This window comes from Lineus longissimus, chromosome 12 (genome assembly GCF_910592395.1).
Source record: "Lineus longissimus chromosome 12, tnLinLong1.2, whole genome shotgun sequence".
Classification (NCBI taxonomy): Eukaryota; Metazoa; Nemertea; class Pilidiophora; order Heteronemertea; family Lineidae; genus Lineus; species Lineus longissimus.
This window is the reverse complement of record NC_088319.1, coordinates 8,018,077-8,037,311: the sequence shown is the minus strand read 5'-3', so window position 1 is coordinate 8,037,311 and position 19,235 is coordinate 8,018,077. Positions and strand designations below refer to the sequence as shown.

The 19,235-nt window shown below is 40.3% G+C and overlaps 1 protein-coding gene across 2 annotated transcripts; it reads right to left on the bottom strand.

The window, feature by feature from the left end:
• Positions 1 to 765: 765 nt before the first annotated feature.
• Positions 766 to 18,160, bottom strand: LOC135497081 (uncharacterized). 2 transcript variants are annotated; one of them, XM_064786790.1, is made up of 10 exons: positions 18,141 to 18,160; positions 14,720 to 14,810; positions 10,963 to 11,128; positions 9,686 to 9,859; positions 9,044 to 9,074; positions 8,207 to 8,280; positions 6,525 to 6,641; positions 4,924 to 5,017; positions 3,990 to 4,118; positions 766 to 1,595 (listed from the first exon to the last, which is right to left on the bottom strand). In XM_064786790.1, the coding sequence occupies exons 4-10, from the start codon at positions 9,800 to 9,802 to the stop codon at positions 1,036 to 1,038; spliced, it is 1,122 nt and encodes a 373-aa protein (XP_064642860.1). In that variant the 5' UTR covers positions 9,803 to 9,859; positions 10,963 to 11,128; positions 14,720 to 14,810; positions 18,141 to 18,160; the 3' UTR covers positions 766 to 1,035. The 2 variants fall into 2 exon arrangements, with proteins under 2 accessions (XP_064642860.1, XP_064642859.1); XM_064786789.1 differs by lacking the exon at positions 18,141 to 18,160 and adding an exon at positions 16,534 to 17,277.
• Between the last annotated feature and the right edge of the window lie 1,075 nt (positions 18,161 to 19,235).

The window sequence follows — 19,235 nt, the reverse complement described above, 5'->3', positions numbered from 1 at the left end:
GCATCTACTCAATATCAGCAGAGCATAATGGAGCAATATTATTAGGAACTTTTTTTAGCGGGAAAACAAATTAGGTAGTTTTTGATAGACCACCCTGGAATTATCTTTTCGAAGATGATGGTTAGGCTGTGCCCTTTCCAGTGTAACTTGGTAGAGGATGAAATCCATTTTATTCTGTCATGTCCAAAAGTTTTTAACTTTAACGAAACCTTTTGTAGAAGACCCTCACAATGGTAGAAGTTACTCTTAGTCCCATTGATTTGTTTATTAAGGTTCTTTACTCTCGCAAATTAATGATATTATACTAAAAATATCAACATTTGTCCATTCACTTTACTGTCTCCAGGCTCTGTCCATTGTTATCTTATTGTAGTTCCTTGTTCATATTACTTGGACAACATCACCAAGATGCCTTTTATCTCACTGAAACAGTAGACCGAGACAGAAACGTCATCTCTCTCCTGGACCAACAAACACCTGCTTTTCCTATAGGCTGTACGGACAATAACAGCCTTTCAAACATACGTGTACATTCAGCAGGGGTTGGTGAGGACTGAGCTAAAACGATGTCCTGCTGTTTATAGGAATATGGTAATATTGAGAGTTCCTTCACCATGCTTTGCCTGGCTTAAAATTCTCTCTTTGATAATCCTCAAAGGAAACTACAAATCAACACATCAAAAGGACATGTTATAAGAAATCAAAATAGAGAATCAGAATTGACTTAAGTATTCTTTTATTTAAAGAGTAAAACATAAAACAGATTTGATTAAAATATAGAACTACAAAATGATCAAGGTAATATTGATATGATGTGCTCTTTGAAACTCGTACAGTTCTTTACTACAACCCACATTTCCCTCTTACATCTGCCAACATGTGTGATTAAAATATTTCCAAAAATAAAGAAATTGTATACTTTGTGTACATTCCTAATTAAAATAGCCCATCCCAATTACAGGGTACTTCTAAGAATCAAACCTTTCTTGCGGGACATTTCAAAACTATGGGGCATACATAATGCCCCACAACCACTTAAGCTGTACTCACAAACACTGCATGTAAACATCTATGTTTCTGGCTCAAATAATAGTTTTGAACAGGAACATTTTCATGAGAACTGTTTGCACTTTGATGGGGGCATTTCTGTTTCATTGCTTTTGGTGTGCTGAATGAAACTGGTGATACAGGAAAATTACTATCAGTTACATCTTGCATATCAATTTCAATGTCTACACAGATAGTAGGCCTAGTGAGTGGTACCAATGCCTCAGTCTTATCACCATCATTTTCAACATTATTTGAATCATCAAAAATATGTTCAATGGTGCTGTGTAGTGGAACTCTTCCCACTGATTGGTAAGTTTGTGAATACCTCTCATAGTTCGCGCCACCCACTCCGACACAATGTGGATCACTATCCTCCTGTGTTACCAAGATGACGGTTTCTTTGGCATTGTCCTCAGATGAATTGCCTTGAAGTTCCTCTGTGACTTCTTCATCATGATAACATGTAATATGAGGCTGCTTTCCTACTGCACGATCCCCATTTCCATTACTCCTATGAGAAGTATCACTCTGTTCTGATAATGTCACTGCAATCATATAAACAAGACAATATACCGTACTTTTTGTTATACCTTCAATCTAGACATTGTCAATGATTGTGAGCAATTATGGAGATACCCCAGCCTGCCTTGCTCCATGTGTGCATCTACACTACAGGAAATAACCGTAACATATATTTGTTGGAAATGAGCAGAAGCTATTTAAGATGGCCTAAGGCTAGTAGCCATATTGGATGAGGGATGTTGAGTCAACACCAGTTAAGTGAACTTGGTTATAAAAAAAATTATATATTGTTATTTTGAACACACTTTGACCTCGGTGACTTTGAAAATTTTGTCAAGGACAAAATACACACTTTACATGTTATGTCTCGTTAAGAGATCCACATTCCACTGAATTTTGGGAAGCTGCAACAGACTTATCACGTTTTGTGTTTTTGCATTCTGCCCCCTATTGGCTTTACTCCAAGTTGAAACAACGAAACCTTGACAAGGCACTGATACATAACCACTAGATGAACATATACCCTAGTTGTTATTGAGAAACTGGGACACACATTTGGCAGCCACCTGCCCGACTATACCCCAAGTCAAGCAAAGGAAATGCAAAAAAGCGGGAATTCAAAAAATTTGAAAAAGGAAACTGCGTCAAGAAAAAAAATCACGTATCATATGATGCAGGGACATGGGCAGATCAATAATCAAAAGTCATTATGGTTCTAGATAGCAGCATTTGCAAGATATGGCCAAAAGAGTTTGAATTAGGGCCGTGAATTTGAGCACCACCTGGTGGCAAATTAGGGCACTCAATTCAGCGGAATTTCGGTTTCCTATTAGAGACCCCCAGGGGCTACCTCTCCACCCCATGTTGACGCCACACACATAAGCCATTTGAGCCATTTTACTAGTACCAGCTCTGCTGACTTCGCCAGCTGAGCTAAAAAATCAGTCGGTCCATTTTCTTTTAAATGAAAGACTATGACACTGACACAATATGCACACTCATGATACCTATAACACATCACCCAAGTATGGGGTATATTTACCAATGAAACCCTCCTTGTTGGGCATTCAAATATATTGGGCATATGAATATAATGCCCCACAATTCTGCACATGGCACGGCTCATGACAAGATACATCTTACTTTATTAAGGCGTGGGTATAATAATGTAATTGTAACTGAGCCTCATCCGACCCTATGACATAAGCAATGCAGAGCGTGGTATGCCCCTGAAAAGGCAACTTCCTTAGAGAGTCAGCTGACTATTTTCCTTTAAATGAGAGGTCTGCACACTCATACTCGGAAGTACGTGTAGCATGATAATCATGTACGGGATATTTTCAGTTTCACCAATCAAACCTTTCATGTAGGGCATATAGAAATAAGGGGCAGATTGTTATCTGGGAAACGTTTGCCTGCATTTTACTTTTGTGACAATTCATGACCTTTATTGCCTGATTAGTTTCCAGAAAAAAAAATCTTTGTCCTTTCTATTTTTTTGCAAGCCATCAAAATTTGACAAAAATAGGTGAATTCCAGTCACATTGGGAAAACTCAAAAGAAATTCGGACACCGAAGGTTTTAAGAGATTGTCGACCTCTGAATGCTGGAATGAAAACAAAAATTGAGGAAAGGTCTGAAAGTATCAAGTAATGAGGGGAACCTGTAATCTAGCCTACAGGTGACTCATGGGGCAAATACCCCCTTTAAACTGAACAGAGGTCCAAAATACCTGCGAGTATGACTAAAGGCATTCAAGAAGTATCCAATTATCTTAATTCCATGAAGGTATTTAGACAAAACACTGGTGGATTTGAAGGGTAATTAGGTCAGGTGCATGTAATAGTGGGGCATTATATATGCCCCATATTTTTTAAATGACCCACAAGAAAGGTTTCATTCTTAAAAGTACCCCGTAATTGGGGTGATACTATATATGCTATTATCACATTTTCTTCATTGTTTTCTGATTTTTTTCTATAATTTCTTGCATTAGTGTGCATTGTTCAGTTAGAAATCAGGGGCCATATTCACAAAGCCTTGAGTTCTTAACTTTACACAGTACGTAAGCTATTGTTAGGCCGGGAATGAACAAAAGGAAACCTGCAAGTGGACAATAGTTTACGCATTGCGTATAGTTAAGAGGGCTTCGTGAATACAGTCCCAGAATTAATGTCTATTGTTCCAAATTCAAAGCCTGCTTTTCTCAAGTTTATCAACTTGAACATGGATTTTATTTTCACTTTGTGCTGTTTGCAATGGGTTTCAGTGGTTTTCTTTAATCAGTGATCATAATCCATGCAGTGGATCTGTTTTGTGACTTTTGAGGGACTGCAACAGCCAAATGGCGCTACGTGCTGACAACACTACACAAGTTACCTTTCATCAAATTCTGTGCAAGTTTTTTTTTAAATTACCTTTGGTTCGGTGTATATCCGATGTTTCAGTCACATCCTCCTGATTAATTGGCCGGACATTTTCTTTCCCTGGCTGATCAGACTCGGTCATAGCACTTTTACTTCCGTCAGACAGGAGTTGCGACTTTCCTGAAAGCAGTCAATTCAAAAACTAGAATTGGAAATTTGCTTGGCAAATTTGATGAACACCACGGAAGACTATATCCGACAAGAGGACAAGGATCAGACTGTTACGGTTAAAACAAATACCAAAGTTTACTTGAAAGCCGCTGTAAGTGACAATGGGGGCAAACCTTCCTCTGAGATAGGTGGTGCTCATAATTACAAAATATCCAGACCAGAGGAAGTGGCGCAGTGGCAAGATCCACGCCTGTTACCACCGAGTTGGCTGGTTCGAATCACAGTCCGACATCAGGCCTCATGTGATAGAAAGGGCGATTCTCTTTGACAGTGTAGGTTTACTCTGAGGACTCCGGTTTCCTCCTACATAGCACCAAATTTGCCCAATTTGTCTAAAGTGCTAATAATGCTGTATTAGGCACTCAGCTCTATTCTCAATATCTTTGATAGAGGCAGTGGACAACACATCACAACCATTAGTTACTGTTAGTGCATACTGAGACTACCTCTCTGACTGGTTTTGAAAGTTCTTCAAGCAAATCTTTTAAGAAATATCTTCTCATTATTACCTTTGAAAGAAAGGTGGAAATCTTGCAGCAGGATATCCATCAGAGTTATCAATAGGCGCCCATTTTCATCCTTCAATTTTCCTGTGGTCAACAGCTCGCACGAGATCATGTTCTCCGGCAACAAAAAGTCATTGCCGGAGAACATGACCTCGTGCGATCTAGTGACTCGGATCACCCATTCGGGCAGTTTTATTATTATATGACTAACTCAAGAGCCTTCATTTAATAACAATTCACAATCTTACCTTTCTTAACATTGCCAGGTCTATCCCCAAGTTTGAATTTGGTAAGAAGGCCTTTGGCTTTCATCCTTATTTCCTCATCACAACTGGACGCACACTGTAAAAGAAAGGATTAGCATGCAAGCTCATTTTCAAAAGCAGCCTTCCTCTACTCACAAACAAGATTAGTTGAGTGGTGAATGAACTCAAAGGCAAATTCACATCTATATGGTTCGAAATAAATTTCAGGAATTCCTACCCAAAGGCAATAGTTGATTGACAAATACAGTAATCAAAGTTCTATTAGAATTGCTAAACAAAATTTTGATATGGCGTCATTGATTTAGATTTTAAAATGCAAAATTGCTGCATGGTTGGAATGAAATGGCCAAGGCCATTGTGCTCACCTCATGTGGAGGAAAGATGGATAAAGAGCATGGTATTGTGTCATGTAGTGTTAGGTTTGATGTAGGTCCAAGCAATTACAATTTCCCCAAAATGGCCAATTTACAGTACATTCGACCTATGTGACCTTGAAAAGTAGGTCAAATCAAAGAAGACCCGGGTGACACATTGAATGGTTGTTAGAACTACATGTACCTGTGATATAAAATTGGTGCCAATCGGGCAAGTCATTACTAGAAATAATGGCATTTTGAAGAATTTAGGATTTGGCCCCCCTCCCTGGAGGCCAAACGGCAAATCAGATCGCACCAAACTTCGGTACCTGCGATCACCTGACCAAGGGGTACATGTGTACTTAATTTGTGATCAATAGTCATTGCAGTTAAGAAACGTGCCATAGTTACGGCCTGACGGCGAATTTACGCCATTTGACCTCTGTGACCTTGACAAGAAGGTCAAATTAAAAACCTGTGTGACATATACTGTATGGTGGTTAGATGTACCCATGATATCAAATTGGTGGCAATCGGGCAAGAAGTTAAGGAATAATCACATTTTTAAGGTTTTTGGATTTTGCCACCTGGTGGTCAAGTGGTGAATCATATTGGACCAAACTTCGGTCCCTGAGATCACCTGACTAAGGGGTAAATCTGTACCAAATTTGGTATCAATAGTCATTGCAGTTTAGAAACGTGCCATCGTTACATCCCAATGGCCAATTTACACCATTTGACCTCTGTGACCTTGAAAAGGAGGTCAAATCAAAAACCCGGAGGATATATGATGCACCTTTGCTAGAAGTACCTACCATATTTTTTTCAAAATTTCCCGACTACTATTAAGGGAGATATTGCATATTTTCACTTTTAACGTTTGGCCCCCTGGTGGCCAAACCATGAAACGAATCGGACCGAAACTTGGTCTCCAAGGTGTCATTACATAAGGGTACATGTGTACCAAGTTTCAACTCAATAGCTCTAACAGTTACGAAACGTGCCCTGCTAACGGACGACGGACGACGACGGACGACGACGACGACGACGACGACGACGACGACGACGACGGACGACGGACGCCACGGTATGGGATAAGCTCACCTCTGCTAAGAGGTGAGCTAAAAAGTAATTTCGAACCTTGCACCATTGATGCTAGACTATGACCAGGGAAAAGAAACAAGACTCGGAGAACAGAATACTTGCGACTGTAATGTCATGACTCACCTTGTCCAATGTTTGCAAAAGTTTAGGGTCTAATTCTTTAAGGCCAAGTAAAAATTGAGGTGTTGCCTCTATATCATCAAGTATCAGAGTCAATGTCCTTCTTGTAAAAAGTACTGCCTGTAATTACAAAAAGGAGTACGATAACAAAACAAATAGTTAGATATGGGATGGAGATTAGTTTTGGGACACATACCTCTCGTTGGGGCTGATGAGTTCAAGAAGTTTGAGAACTTTAAACAGCGCCTGTCAACATACTGAGGGGCTGACAGTCATTTTGAAACTATGCTGTTACATGTACCGGTATGTGATTTTTTTCCTTGCTGTGATAAGTAGACTATCAGCTGGGAATTAAGGGGTATTTCAAAAACCCCACAGTATTGGGCTGCAACCTGCATAGCACCTGCCGACTTTCTAAAATGTGACAAATCCTATGCAAAAATCCCTCATTTCTGAGGTAATTCAGTCCCAAAAGGGTTAATCAAAATACTCCATACATCAAAAGTTCCATTGGAGCAGGGATATCCATGATTCACTAGTAGAAAAATGAATCTGACGTCCCTCTGTTTTTTAGCAAATTTTAGAAATATTACGCCTAAAGTGCCCCCTACTAGTGAAAACTGGTCTGATCAGGACTGATTTCTGGTTTCCCATCAGAGCTCCTAATTAAGGGCTACTCTCCACTAAATTTGAGGTTCACAGCTCTCCAGATGACAAAACATCCACCCCATGTTGACGAGTGGATGGATGCCAAGGACATCCGATGTCATTTGAACCATTTTACCAGCTCTGCCAGCTGAGCTTATGAAATGGACCATGTGCTTACCTCGAGAAAATTGACACAGTTGGAATGCCCGAGTTGGGGACATGGTGGAATTTTCTAGAGGACCAAGTCAAATATACAAGATGGCCTCCTGGTGGCCATATTGGATATCCAATCTGGTCAAAGTTTGGTCACACGGTAGAGGGTACTTTGATACATGCTCACACAAGCCCAGAACATTCTGGCATGTATAATAAGTGAGTAATAGGACCAAGTCCAATTTTCAAGATGACCACCTTGCAGCCATTTTTTGTATCCAATCAGGCCAAAATTAGACGACATGGTAGGAGGTACTTAGATACATGCTCACACAAGCCAAGAACATTCTGACTTAATTAGTGAGTTACTGGATGAAGTCAAATTTTCATGATGGCCGTCTGGTAGCCATATTGGATGTCTGATCAGCCTCAAATTTAATGACATGTTAGAGTCAACTTAGATACATGCACACACAAGATTAGAACACTTGAACTCTGACCTCGGACAGTGATGTCTTGAACTTTTGACCTCTGTGACCTTGAAAAGTAGGTCAATCAAAAACATGTTTGATATGTCATGTGTCCTCTCTAGATACACATACCATAAAAATTTGATCAGGTTACAACCATTCGTTTGAGAGTTATTGCACTTTTTCTGTTTTTACATTGCACACCCTTGTGGCCAACCAGAGAATTGGATCGGTCCGAAAATATGATATGTGGGGAGATTTGACCAAGGGGAACATATGTATGAAGTTTCAAGTCAATCCCTCCAGTGGTTACGAAACGTGCCAAGCTAACGGACGACGACGACGGACGCCATGTGATTGCAAGATCTAAGACTAACACTCCAGTGCTTAGAGGGAGTATGTGTGGTCACTCACCTGTTCAACCCCTTCAGCTGCCTGTTGTTGGCCAACACAAAGGTCGTGATTGAGCTGAACCAGAAACAGATACCCTGAAAATGAAAAATGCCACATGTACCGTACCAGATGTGTCCATCGCATGGCATAAACTATGGTCAGCAATTCATTCAGTACATTTGATGAGCATCACTAGTGGTGAAACTGAATGCGCATTACGAAAATGAGCCCTCAGCCAAATTGGTAGCAAAATTCAATATCAGATTGACCTACTTCAAGCTAATAAATGCCCTAGCTGTTATAGTGTTATTAGATAAAACAATAGGATTAATGTGCCATACAACAAACCATTCTTATCTGACCCAGTTTGCACCAATAACTTATGTATCAATTATGCGGGGATTATGCCCTTGTAACAGACCAGTGTTTTTGCCAAATGGCAAATAAAGGAGAACAAAGTTTTTAGATTTTCGTAATGTAACTGGACATCCTCAAATTTCCTTTCATGTATGCACAGGGCACAATATGGCAGGTAAAGATGGGATGCTCATTGTCAACTTAACATTGAAAAATGATGGGAAATGGAACTAGTGCTGCATACATCACTGTCTACAATGTCAATTTAGTTCCAGTTTCACCCCCTAAGCCTAGATTGATGATGGTTATCCAAAGGATCTATCAGCCATCAGATTTCATAAAAAGCTACGTAAGGCAACCACCAGCCTGGCTTTGGCCTCTGTTTTTTGTGGCAAGGTTTGGTACTAAAGAGTTGTTGGCAACCTCTGAAAGGAATAGCATCAAGCATTTTTGTCATGCTATCTCATGGGAGATAGTTTGGTAATTTAATTCACTACTTACAGAAATCATCCACTCTGATTTGCTCTGGCTCCTGAAATTAGAATGAGTCCATTCAACTGGTGCTTCAACTAGGACCTCCTATAAAATATGTTATCTATGGGGATGCACCTGTAATAATCATGCTAGAACAAGGCACTGGCCTGGGGAGTGATTATTGGCAGAACAAAATGCCTTAAAATCATTTTTTCTGGCAAAAAAAACTATTCAGTTCTGATGATAATTTTCACTACCCCTGTGGCCCCATGCAGAAAAATGGATATTCAGATTTGGTGTAGCTGTAATACCATGGCTACATTTCTCACTGGCTGCATTTCCCCCTTTCAGCTGTTTGATGACTCAGTAAGGGGGATTCCCTATGTCAGTCCCTACCATCTTTAACACTATCAACACAGCAATTTATTAACAACTGACTGGATGCATTCAATTAAAAGCAGAAAAAAATACTGGCTTATATAACATATGTTTCAGATAAAATTGGTGGCTAGACTAACATTTATGAATGGAACTGGTTTTGAAACCCAATCTAAATATTGCATTCATTGCATTGGTATATGGATGAATGACAAACCAGAATAATCAGGGTTTATTGTCGCATAGTATACCACAATCAACCCAGACTAAAAATTAAATAACCGAACAAACCTTTCTCCACTCCAACTCTTTTTCTCCATAATCATATAAAACTTCATCCCCTTTCTTGATTTCTTTGGTAGCATAAAGACAGAGATGAGGATTGCCATTAGTGATTATTTTCTTCATTTTTGCATTCCATCATTCACCAGCCTTGCTAGGCATATTTCTGAAGTGGCATCGATGCTGAAAAAAGACGACGCAAGAATCATACTCATGATGAAAAAGGATGACAAGACAGATGGCCTAAGCCAATCCAAGTTTGAAATAACAAGAAAACCAACATCTATGCGCTCGAGCCATATATCTAAGTGGACATGAAGAAACCGTGAAGACCACCGCAATGAAACCTTCCTTGCGAGTCATTCCAAAAATATGGGGCATACATAATGCCCCACAACTCCCAACCTCCAAGCATTCACTGGGCTACATCCATTTTTTTGTAAAAAGGCTGAAAATCGTAATTATACTTGACCTGAGACAGAATTTCCTGCAAGTACACAGTAACTGTAAGGTCAAGGGAGGTCGCCTGGATTTTTTACATACTTTTTCATGTCATTTGACTAAAAACATGCTAAGTTTTAGATTATGCAAACTAAAAGACATCTCAATGCTATCAGCAGGTGATTCATCTAATTCATTGCTCATTTGATAAATCAACATGACCAACCTAACCGGTATTAAACTAGTGAAGAATGGATGGAGGCACTAATTTTACAAATATTCTGGGCTTGGTTAATCAAACCGGGTTTCTATAAAACATGGCGAATTGGCAAATATGCAGCTTGTGGGATTGAGCCACCATGCCAGCTTGGCAGCCATAGCATTTTTTTCTGCTATTTAAACTAGCACGGCCTAGTGGCTCAATCCCACATGCTCGAAAATGTAGGCCTATGGCTTACCAGATGATACTCAGCCTTCCCTGACCTTACATCTGAGTACCAGTACAGTAAAACATCATGACATGACATCACAGGCCTTTCAATTACGGCATTTGGGCTACACCCTCTATTTTAAATGGTCCCCAATAAATTTGGGCTTTTTTGCCCGTGAATGTAGTTTGTGACATGGTTGAACTCAGTTACAACTATAGGCTTTTTTCTCCTATTAGTCCTAAGCAATAAAGACTTTGACTCTAAATAGTTAAATTGGTGACTTTTAAGACAAAGAGAAACTTAAGCATTTTTTTTTCTCATTTTGGGTGCCCAATTTGGGCCTACAACATAACGTCCTGTTTCATGTAATTGAAAAACCTGCATCACGAATCCAGATGCAAAGCACAACCCTACCAGTATTCCTTGCCACTGTGTGAAAAGTAATATAAGTAATTTCCCAGTTGCAGCTCCTTATATTCTTCACACCTCCGGTCTCCTTCATCAGCAGAGATAAGATCCCCACTGTATCTTAGCAGAAATTGCCCAGGTTGAATACTGTCTGTAGCAATAACACCTCTACCTGAAACATAAAAAACGTAACAGTAGGTGGACTTGGGCTTGGGCTTTCCATTGCCAAGATGAACTAGAGTTGAGTACCAGGTTTTTAAAACGGGGGGGGGGGGGGGGGTCAATACGTATAATTTTTAAGCCATCAAGAAGGATTAGGCCTAAGCCAATTGAAAGTACATTCCCCACCTATTTTGGCTAACTTCAGCTGATACAAACTCAATACAAAAAGACACACTTTTTGTTCCTTCTGACATGACCTGGCCCTTTAGCGGGACACTGCAGAAAGACCTGAAATTTTGCTTTTTTCTGCAGGGCACCCTTCCCATACTAACATCTGATATGAATTTCATTGAAATGGGGCGTGGGGGCACAGGGTTCATGCTAGGATTCTGAATTAGAGAGTAATTATTATCCCTGTGTTGATATTTACTAAGGCAGTCCAGTCAAACTAAAAAAAAGTGAGGTTTGCTAGAAACTCATTTTTTCAAGGGTTACTCATAAGAAAGAAATCAGTTTTCACTGATCAAATGAATGAATCAGAATTTTCCTTTGGATGGCAGTAAATGAGGTTCATGAAATTGATAACCTTTTTTGAAGGTTGTTAAAAACTTGATTTATTTGAGGTTTGCAGAACCCTGAAAAAGTGGTTTTACAATGAGAAACCTCATAAAATCAAGATTCCAATGAAATCTCATTTTTTCAAGGTATGACATGTATGAGAGGGACACAGGACTCACTGCAATTCTCGGAGTCCATAGAGTCAGTTACCCTTACCCTCACCGCCCTATATTACTAAATGGTTCTAAGGAGAATGTTGCCACCTTGGACATTTCTTGGTAGGAAGAGGGGGGAGGTCTTTTTCAACCTACATCTATAGATGAGATTGCCACTTCCAAAAAAATGAGGAAAATGTTTTAATGATCCAATTGTATTGGAATGTGGTGTGCTTTTGCTCTTTGCCCCTTAAACTTGATCACAATCCTACATGCAGTACAATACGATGTACAAACTACAATAGATTCAATAGTCGATGTCAACGGTACTATTGTCATGTAGATTTACGCCAATCGAGAATCAGAACCACGCTCCCGCCAAAGGCACGTGACATTCCTTATAAGGCCATGCTACGCTATGAATCCTCTTCATCCTCGACGCAACAGCATGGCAAGCTTTTATGCACTAGAGAAAGGATAGGCGTACAATCAATGGAAACGAAGTTGAAATTATTGATCAAGCCACGGCTGACGTGGAATCATTCACCTTAGTTTACCATGAAATGCAAAAAAAATATTTTTTGCGAACTTCTGATGCAGCGATTTGCATGATTTGGGGATCGTTAACCCTTTCACTGCCGGAGGCGCACTTCTGCGACAATCAATATTATTCCCTTTACTGCCGAAGGCGCACTTCTGCGACAATTATCCATACACTATAAAACCATTGAAATTTCGTTATTGAGCGTGGTTAGCTTAAAGTTTGATAGATGGCGCGGTAGTATAGATGGATCAGCAAAATATGGCGGAGAGTTTTATATTTCGATGTTTGGAAGTTTATCGAGTAATTTGAAGCCAAAATGACCAAGAAGAAACTGACTGTGTCTGAGGTCCTTGATGAGCTGGATAAAGTGAACGATTCACACTCTGGTGAGGAGTTCGTCGATGATGATGATTTAGATCCTGACTTTGATGTAAATGATGAACAAATTAGCGATAATGAGAGTGTGTATATTGTGTTTTGCCAATTACATAGTTTTTAGCTCACCTCTTAGCAGAGGTGAGCTTATCCCATACCGTGGCGTCCATCGTCCGTCGTCGTCGTCGTCGTCGTCGTCGTCGTCGTCGTCGTCGTCGTCGTCGTCGTCGTCGTCGTCGTCCGTCGTCGTCCGTCGTCCGTTAGCAGGGCACGTTTCGTAACTGTTAGAGCTATTGAGTTGAAACTTGGTACACATGTACCCTTATGTAATGACACCTGGGAGACCAAGTTTCGGTCCGATTCGTTTCATGGTTTGGCCACCAGGGGGCCAAACGTTAAAAGTGAAAATATGCAATATCTCCCTTAATAGTAGTCGGGAAATTTTGAAAAAAATATGGTAGGTACTTCTAGCAAAGGTGCATCATATATCCTCCGGGTTTTTTATTTGACCTCCTTTTCAAGGTCACAGAGGTCAAATGGTGTAAATTGGCCGTTAGGATGTAACGATGGCACGTTTCTAAACTGCAATGACTATTGATACCAAATTTGGTACACATTTACCCCTTAGTCAGGTGATCTCAGGGACCGAAGTTTGGTCCAATATGATTCACCACTTGACCACCAGGGGGCAAAATCCAAAAACCTTAAAAATGTGATTATTCCTTAACTTCTTGCCCGATTGCCACCAATTTGATATCATGGGTACATCTAACCACCATACAGTATATGTCACACAGGTTTTTAATTTGACCTTCTTGTCAAGGTCACAGAGGTCAAATGGCGTAAATTCGCCGTCAGGCCGTAACTATGGCAGGTTTCTTAACTGCAATGACTATTGATCACAAATTAAGTACACATGTACCCCTTGGTCAGGTGATCTCAGGTACCGAAGTTTAGTGCGATCTGATTTGCCGTTTGGCCTCCAGGGAGGGGGCCAAATCCTAAATTCTTCAAAATGCCATTATTCCTAGTAATGACTTGCCCGATTGGCACCAATTTTATATCATAGGTACATCTAATTCTAACAACCATTCAATGTGTCACCCGGGTCTTCTTTGATTTGACCTACTTTTCAAGGTCACAGAGGTCGAATGTACTGTAAATTGGCCATTTTGGGGATATTGTAATTGCTTGGACCTACTACATGACACAAGACCATGCTCTTTATCCATCTTTCCTCCACATGAGGTGAGCACAATGGCCCTGGCCATTTTTTCAAAAAAATTGTCGTCCTCATTATAAATTCAAGATGGCGGTATGCAAATTAGGGCAAATTATGGTCCCATTTTGAAGATTAGGCAACACTGAACAACTTTTATATACATTGTTTTGCTCTATCTCCAGAGGCTTTCTCTCTACAGGGTGGAGAAATATCCATACTCAAAATCATGTTAAAACAAAGAAACCTACCGGCAGGTGAGGTAGCTAAAAATTAGAAGCTACCGGCAGTGAAAGGGTTAACTTACATTCTCATCTATGAACCTAGCAATTGTCGGTGGAGCCGGGTGAATTATGTGTCAAATTTGATTATAATTGGCATTTTTTTTGCAGAAGGCCATAATCTGTGGGGAGAAACAGGCCATTCTTGTACCAATTCTCTCCTAGCCAGTTGCCTTCATCAAGATATCGGACGTGACAAATGAGGTCCGTGAGGACACTGCCAAATTTGCCTAATTAACAGAGCATTGTAACTTCACAGGAATGTCATGTTTTCAAAAGTGAAGGTTAAAAATGGAAGCGTTGGGTTGCCAGACATGATTGAATAAAACCAACTGGCCCTAGTCAGTCGCCCAGTCCACCCATTTCAAATGTTTGCCGACAAACTGTCCAACATGCAACAAACTGGCGGGAAGAAGGAAACGTGGCACAATAGTTTTACAATAGTTCTAGTAACAAATCTTGTGCTTACCTTTTCTGGGATTGAAAAATTTCATTTCCAGATCAGTACAGGGCTTCTCTTCACATGCTTCAGTCCCATTTCCCACACGTGGGCCCCTCGTCTATATCAAAAGAAAATGTTTTAAAATATTGTTATTTTGTGTGGCCAGATCAAGAAATTCTTGAAAAAATATATTTTGCTCACAATTAATTATAGGCCTACTGATAACAGTGTCAATGCTCATTCAAGCCCGCCGAGCAGTCGAGCATTAGACTTCGGTATGGGAAGTTCTGGGTTCAAATCCCAGTTGGAAGATGATTTTTGGGCTGTTACAATAAGTTATACAGTCAGCTAAATCAAATTTTGCAAATGTCTCATATTCAATTATTTTTGTTTCAACAATCCAAAACAATCTCCCAGCAGTTTAGGTAATTTGGGTGGTATTCTATGCAGAAAAAAATATCTTCATAGCTCAATTTGCCACTGAAAAATAGGGAAAAACTACAATTTTCGTCCATGACTCGAGATGACATCATTTCGACATCACGATGGCGAAATGTACAAGCACCCTAAACAAATGTACAGTCTAATCAGAATATCGATTTTTTTTTAAATCTAGATATTTTAAAAATTCTTTTTGAATAAAATATCGCTGCTATTATAATGCAGAGAGAATTTTTGAAATTCGAACGGTTTTAAAGAACTCCAGCTCTTTAAATTCTATATAATCAAAATCCCCAAAAACCCAGCGCAAAATCATTTCCGAATGAACTGTAGGTCTAACTCTGACCTCACTCACTCACTCATAATGATGTGTAATGACATGCGTACTGTGTATCAGGCTATTGTGGGGTGTTTTCTTGCTAAATATAATATGATTCTATTGACTGTTTCCATGATTTTCCACACTCTTTCCAAGTTTTCACTGTTTCCATGGTTTACATGCGTATGCTTCCTTTGAGATTCATGTAAACTTCACAAGTTGACCAAAGAAATGTTTTTAATCTGTAAATTCTGAAGAACATGACGCAAAGAGAAGCATGTTTATCAGGGCTGTTTACCCAAAAGAAATCCTTGTGTATTGTTCCCAACTTCATCTGTATTTTCACTTTTTGCCAGTACGTTTTAGGACAACAAAATTAACTGTAGTTTTCCTAAAAACAATGACTATAGATGGTCATAGGCCAAATCGGTGAAAACCCAAATATTTATAATTTATTCCTCAAAATAACCAAAAATGTAAAAGTTCACCCTAAGTACCGGTACCTTTGCACCAAGTTGACTTCGTAACATCAGAACGTCCTATCGATCTGCAGACTGCACTGTTGTGAAGCGATGTCACGTCGCGCACACGTGGTTCACAGTTGGCTCTAAAACGGCACTTGATATGGACAGTTTTTTCTTTAAAGTCTCATGAGTAACTCAGCTTTTTAAGGGTTGTTTGCAGCAGGTTTCAATTGTCAGACAGTGGGCTATCGAATGAACCTTTTTTCGATTGAAATTTTCCAAAATGGAAGCCTCCAGAACGATCGAAACTTAAAAAATGCAAACTTTGAACCTTGAATTCCGGCAAGTCTGGACTTAAAGTGGTTTTTGCACCCACTTGAGAAGTCAGGCCTATAGGCCTACTAACTTGCAGATTACAAAATCTACGGGCTTTTTTCTGCTCTGTTTTGGTGTATTTCTTTGTTTTGTAGGTGCCACACTTTGAAAGTTATGGAAGTTCGAAAAACCATGACACGTCTCATTTATGTAAACACGGGGCCAATTCATAATCATGGGCTCGATCTAGGCCAGGCCTATTTTTTCATAATGATTTCCCCAGACCCCAGCATTATGCTTACCTGGTTGGGCCAAGTTCCAAGTTGGGCCAAGTTCCATAATCCATTCCATGCCCATGTTTCCATAGGAAATGATAATGATGATGATGAGGTTTCATTCATCACCCAGCGCCGATGGCTAATAATATTGGGACCATGATAATATTCCTTCCATAAAAAAAATAGACTGCTGCCAGTGTCATTGGCTGTGAGGAAGTCCGCATGGGACTCCAGAGTTAAAAACGAACACAATGAAATCCAGAATAGGCCTAGAAGAAAATGGCAATCCGAGTTAAGTTCACCAAAGGCCTGAAGACATTGTATGCAACAAAGTCCAGGAAAACAATCGTACGCTGAAGTAAATCCATCACTGACAAAAATGACTAATGCTCGCCAGCACCGCACTTGACCATGTCAGATCTCATGAGCAGCATGACAAGCCTTGTGTAATATGTAACCAACGTGTGTGTAGCATACATGCATAGGGCCGTCGGTAGTGTATCCCTATCAAACCACGTAGGCCAGCATCAGCGAGTAGTTGATAAAGTATGGAATTAGTGAAACCTTGGAAACACTGATAAACCTTGTAATATTCAATGTAAACCATGGAATCACTCTGGAAATAGCGCGGGAAATCGGGTGCGTTCCTTCCACGATTTATACCCTCCCAACTGACAGTCTCGTCCCAGCTGACTTTATTGATAGCAATTTGCCAGTTCGTTCAGAAGCCAACATTTTTAATGTGGAGGATGACGTCATCAATTGGCAATGCGCTGTGGGCGTTAAAATATTTTATTTCTCTTCAATGGAAGCAAAAATTAGTTTTTATGATTGTTTTGTATTCCATAGACGATATAGTATTATGCTCGGTACTAGATTCACGAGATCATAGGACAAACACACGTGAATAAAAAAACCCGCTTAGAACTGGTGACGTCACAAAGATCTCTGCATCCCTCGATGCGTACTGGAAGATGTAAGAAATCGCTCACGGCGAAGGAAATTTTTCATCCGCAAACTTCGGTAATAAACATACATGACTAGGCTTCTTTTATTCATCGTTTGTTATAAAATATCAGTCAATCATAGACAATTAGGCCTAGACATAGTCGTCAACCTGTCCTTATCCATGCATAATGCATGACAGGCCCCCAACTTCCCAGGCAACTCGTCTGATCGAAAAGGCCCCGTGTGGTGGTGGCGTATTTATAAGCGGAGCGCTATTGGTCCATATTATGGGTGTGTGGTGGGCGTGTCTTCCCATATTTGGGAGATCAGTACTGTACACTGGAGGCGAGGTACAACTGGGTTGTTTTAAAATATAGACTATTGAATCGGATATGCGACAGATTTCTAAATTACCATAAAATTCCGATCTGATCATGTAAGAATAAGCTCCAAATGTTGATTCGTAACCACGTTAGGTTCGAATGGCATTATTTCATGTTTTTATGCATTTTTAGGACTGATTCCAAGGTTTATCACTGGTTCCAAGGATTCACTGATTCCAAGCTTTATCAACTACCGTCTCTGTGACCTAATTTTATAGCTACAGCGCGCTGGGCGTGGTTGTGGCACATATATAAGTACAGGGTATATAAATTACTGAAGGAAAGGGGCAAGAAACTTACCTTCCTACTTGCCATGCTAGTCATTGACATGGCATGCATTGGATTGGAATTTTTTTACACTGCATCTAGGCGCGGAGCTGGCGTGGTTCGATGATGACGTAGCCCTATAGGTCAGGAACGGTCTCAGGTCTCAAAATCTTCTTCGACTGACTGGCCAACCTCGATGCTCCCCCCCCCCCCCCCCAGAGAAAGGCCCCTTGCCAAGGGGACCGATTTGCAGAAAAATGGGTCAATTTACCCAGTACTCCGTTGGTTCATGGCGGTAATACCTCCATGGTTGGTTAGGGAGAAAATTCGCCGGTGAAATCATAAAGCCATTATTACCAATGCCTCAATTCCCGTAGGGGCCTACTAAAAATAATTTTCTAGCTAGGGTGTCCCAGGGTGTTCTCATAGGGTGTTCTAAGGTTTTTGTTCCAAGTGGTATTCCCTAGAACACAGGGGGTATGTTTCGTGAGGTAAATATGAGCTCATTCGGGGTTCGGGGGCCAAAAAACATAAAACAACCCAAGGGATAAAAATCCCCCCGGCCCCTTAACTCACGACACATGTCCCTGTGCCCTAGAGCACCCTAGAAAACCCGAGAGATCCCTTGAACACATTAAGAGATACCACTTAGTATAGAGCACCTCTCAGCAAAGGGTATTTTGGAACAAAAACCTTAGAACACCCTAGAACACCATTGGACACCCTAGAAAATTGTTTTTATAGTAGGGATAAATGTCGGGGATAGAAATGTAATGGCCATATAATGGCCATACGTGTTGTTGACTGAAGGCACTAACGGGGGTTTGGTCGGTAGATTAAGGGATTAACGTGGATATCCAAGCTATATTGCCGATGAAAAAGCCACTCTTCCTTTTCCTGAACGTGTTACCGTATAGGCCTATACGTCCAATAATCAGGCCTAGGCCTAAAAATTGTCTTAAGTTCCTTCAAAAATAAAAAAGGGTTAGGGTCGTCGCCCGGGGGGGGGGGGGTGTCGTCGGTTGTCTAAGAAAAGCCAGCCCAGAATGACAACATTTGCCACGTCATTTTAACCACGGAGAGCCGAGAAAAGTGCCAAAAATGCAATTTCCTGGTCACAACCTTCTT

Bases quoted from the DNA above. Each gene is read 5' to 3' on its own strand.
- LOC135497081 (XM_064786790.1), bottom strand. From the start codon at position 9,802: ATGAAGAAAATAATCACTAATGGCAATCCTCATCTCTGTCTTTATGCT. The intron at 9,075-9,685 runs GTTTGTTCGGTT...TTCTAATTTCAG, and splicing joins AAGAGTTGGAGTGGAGAAAG to GAGCCAGAGCAAATCAGAGT. The intron at 5,018-6,524 runs GTGAGTCATGAC...TTTCTTTTACAG, and splicing joins TTTTGCAAACATTGGACAAG to TGTGCGTCCAGTTGTGATGA.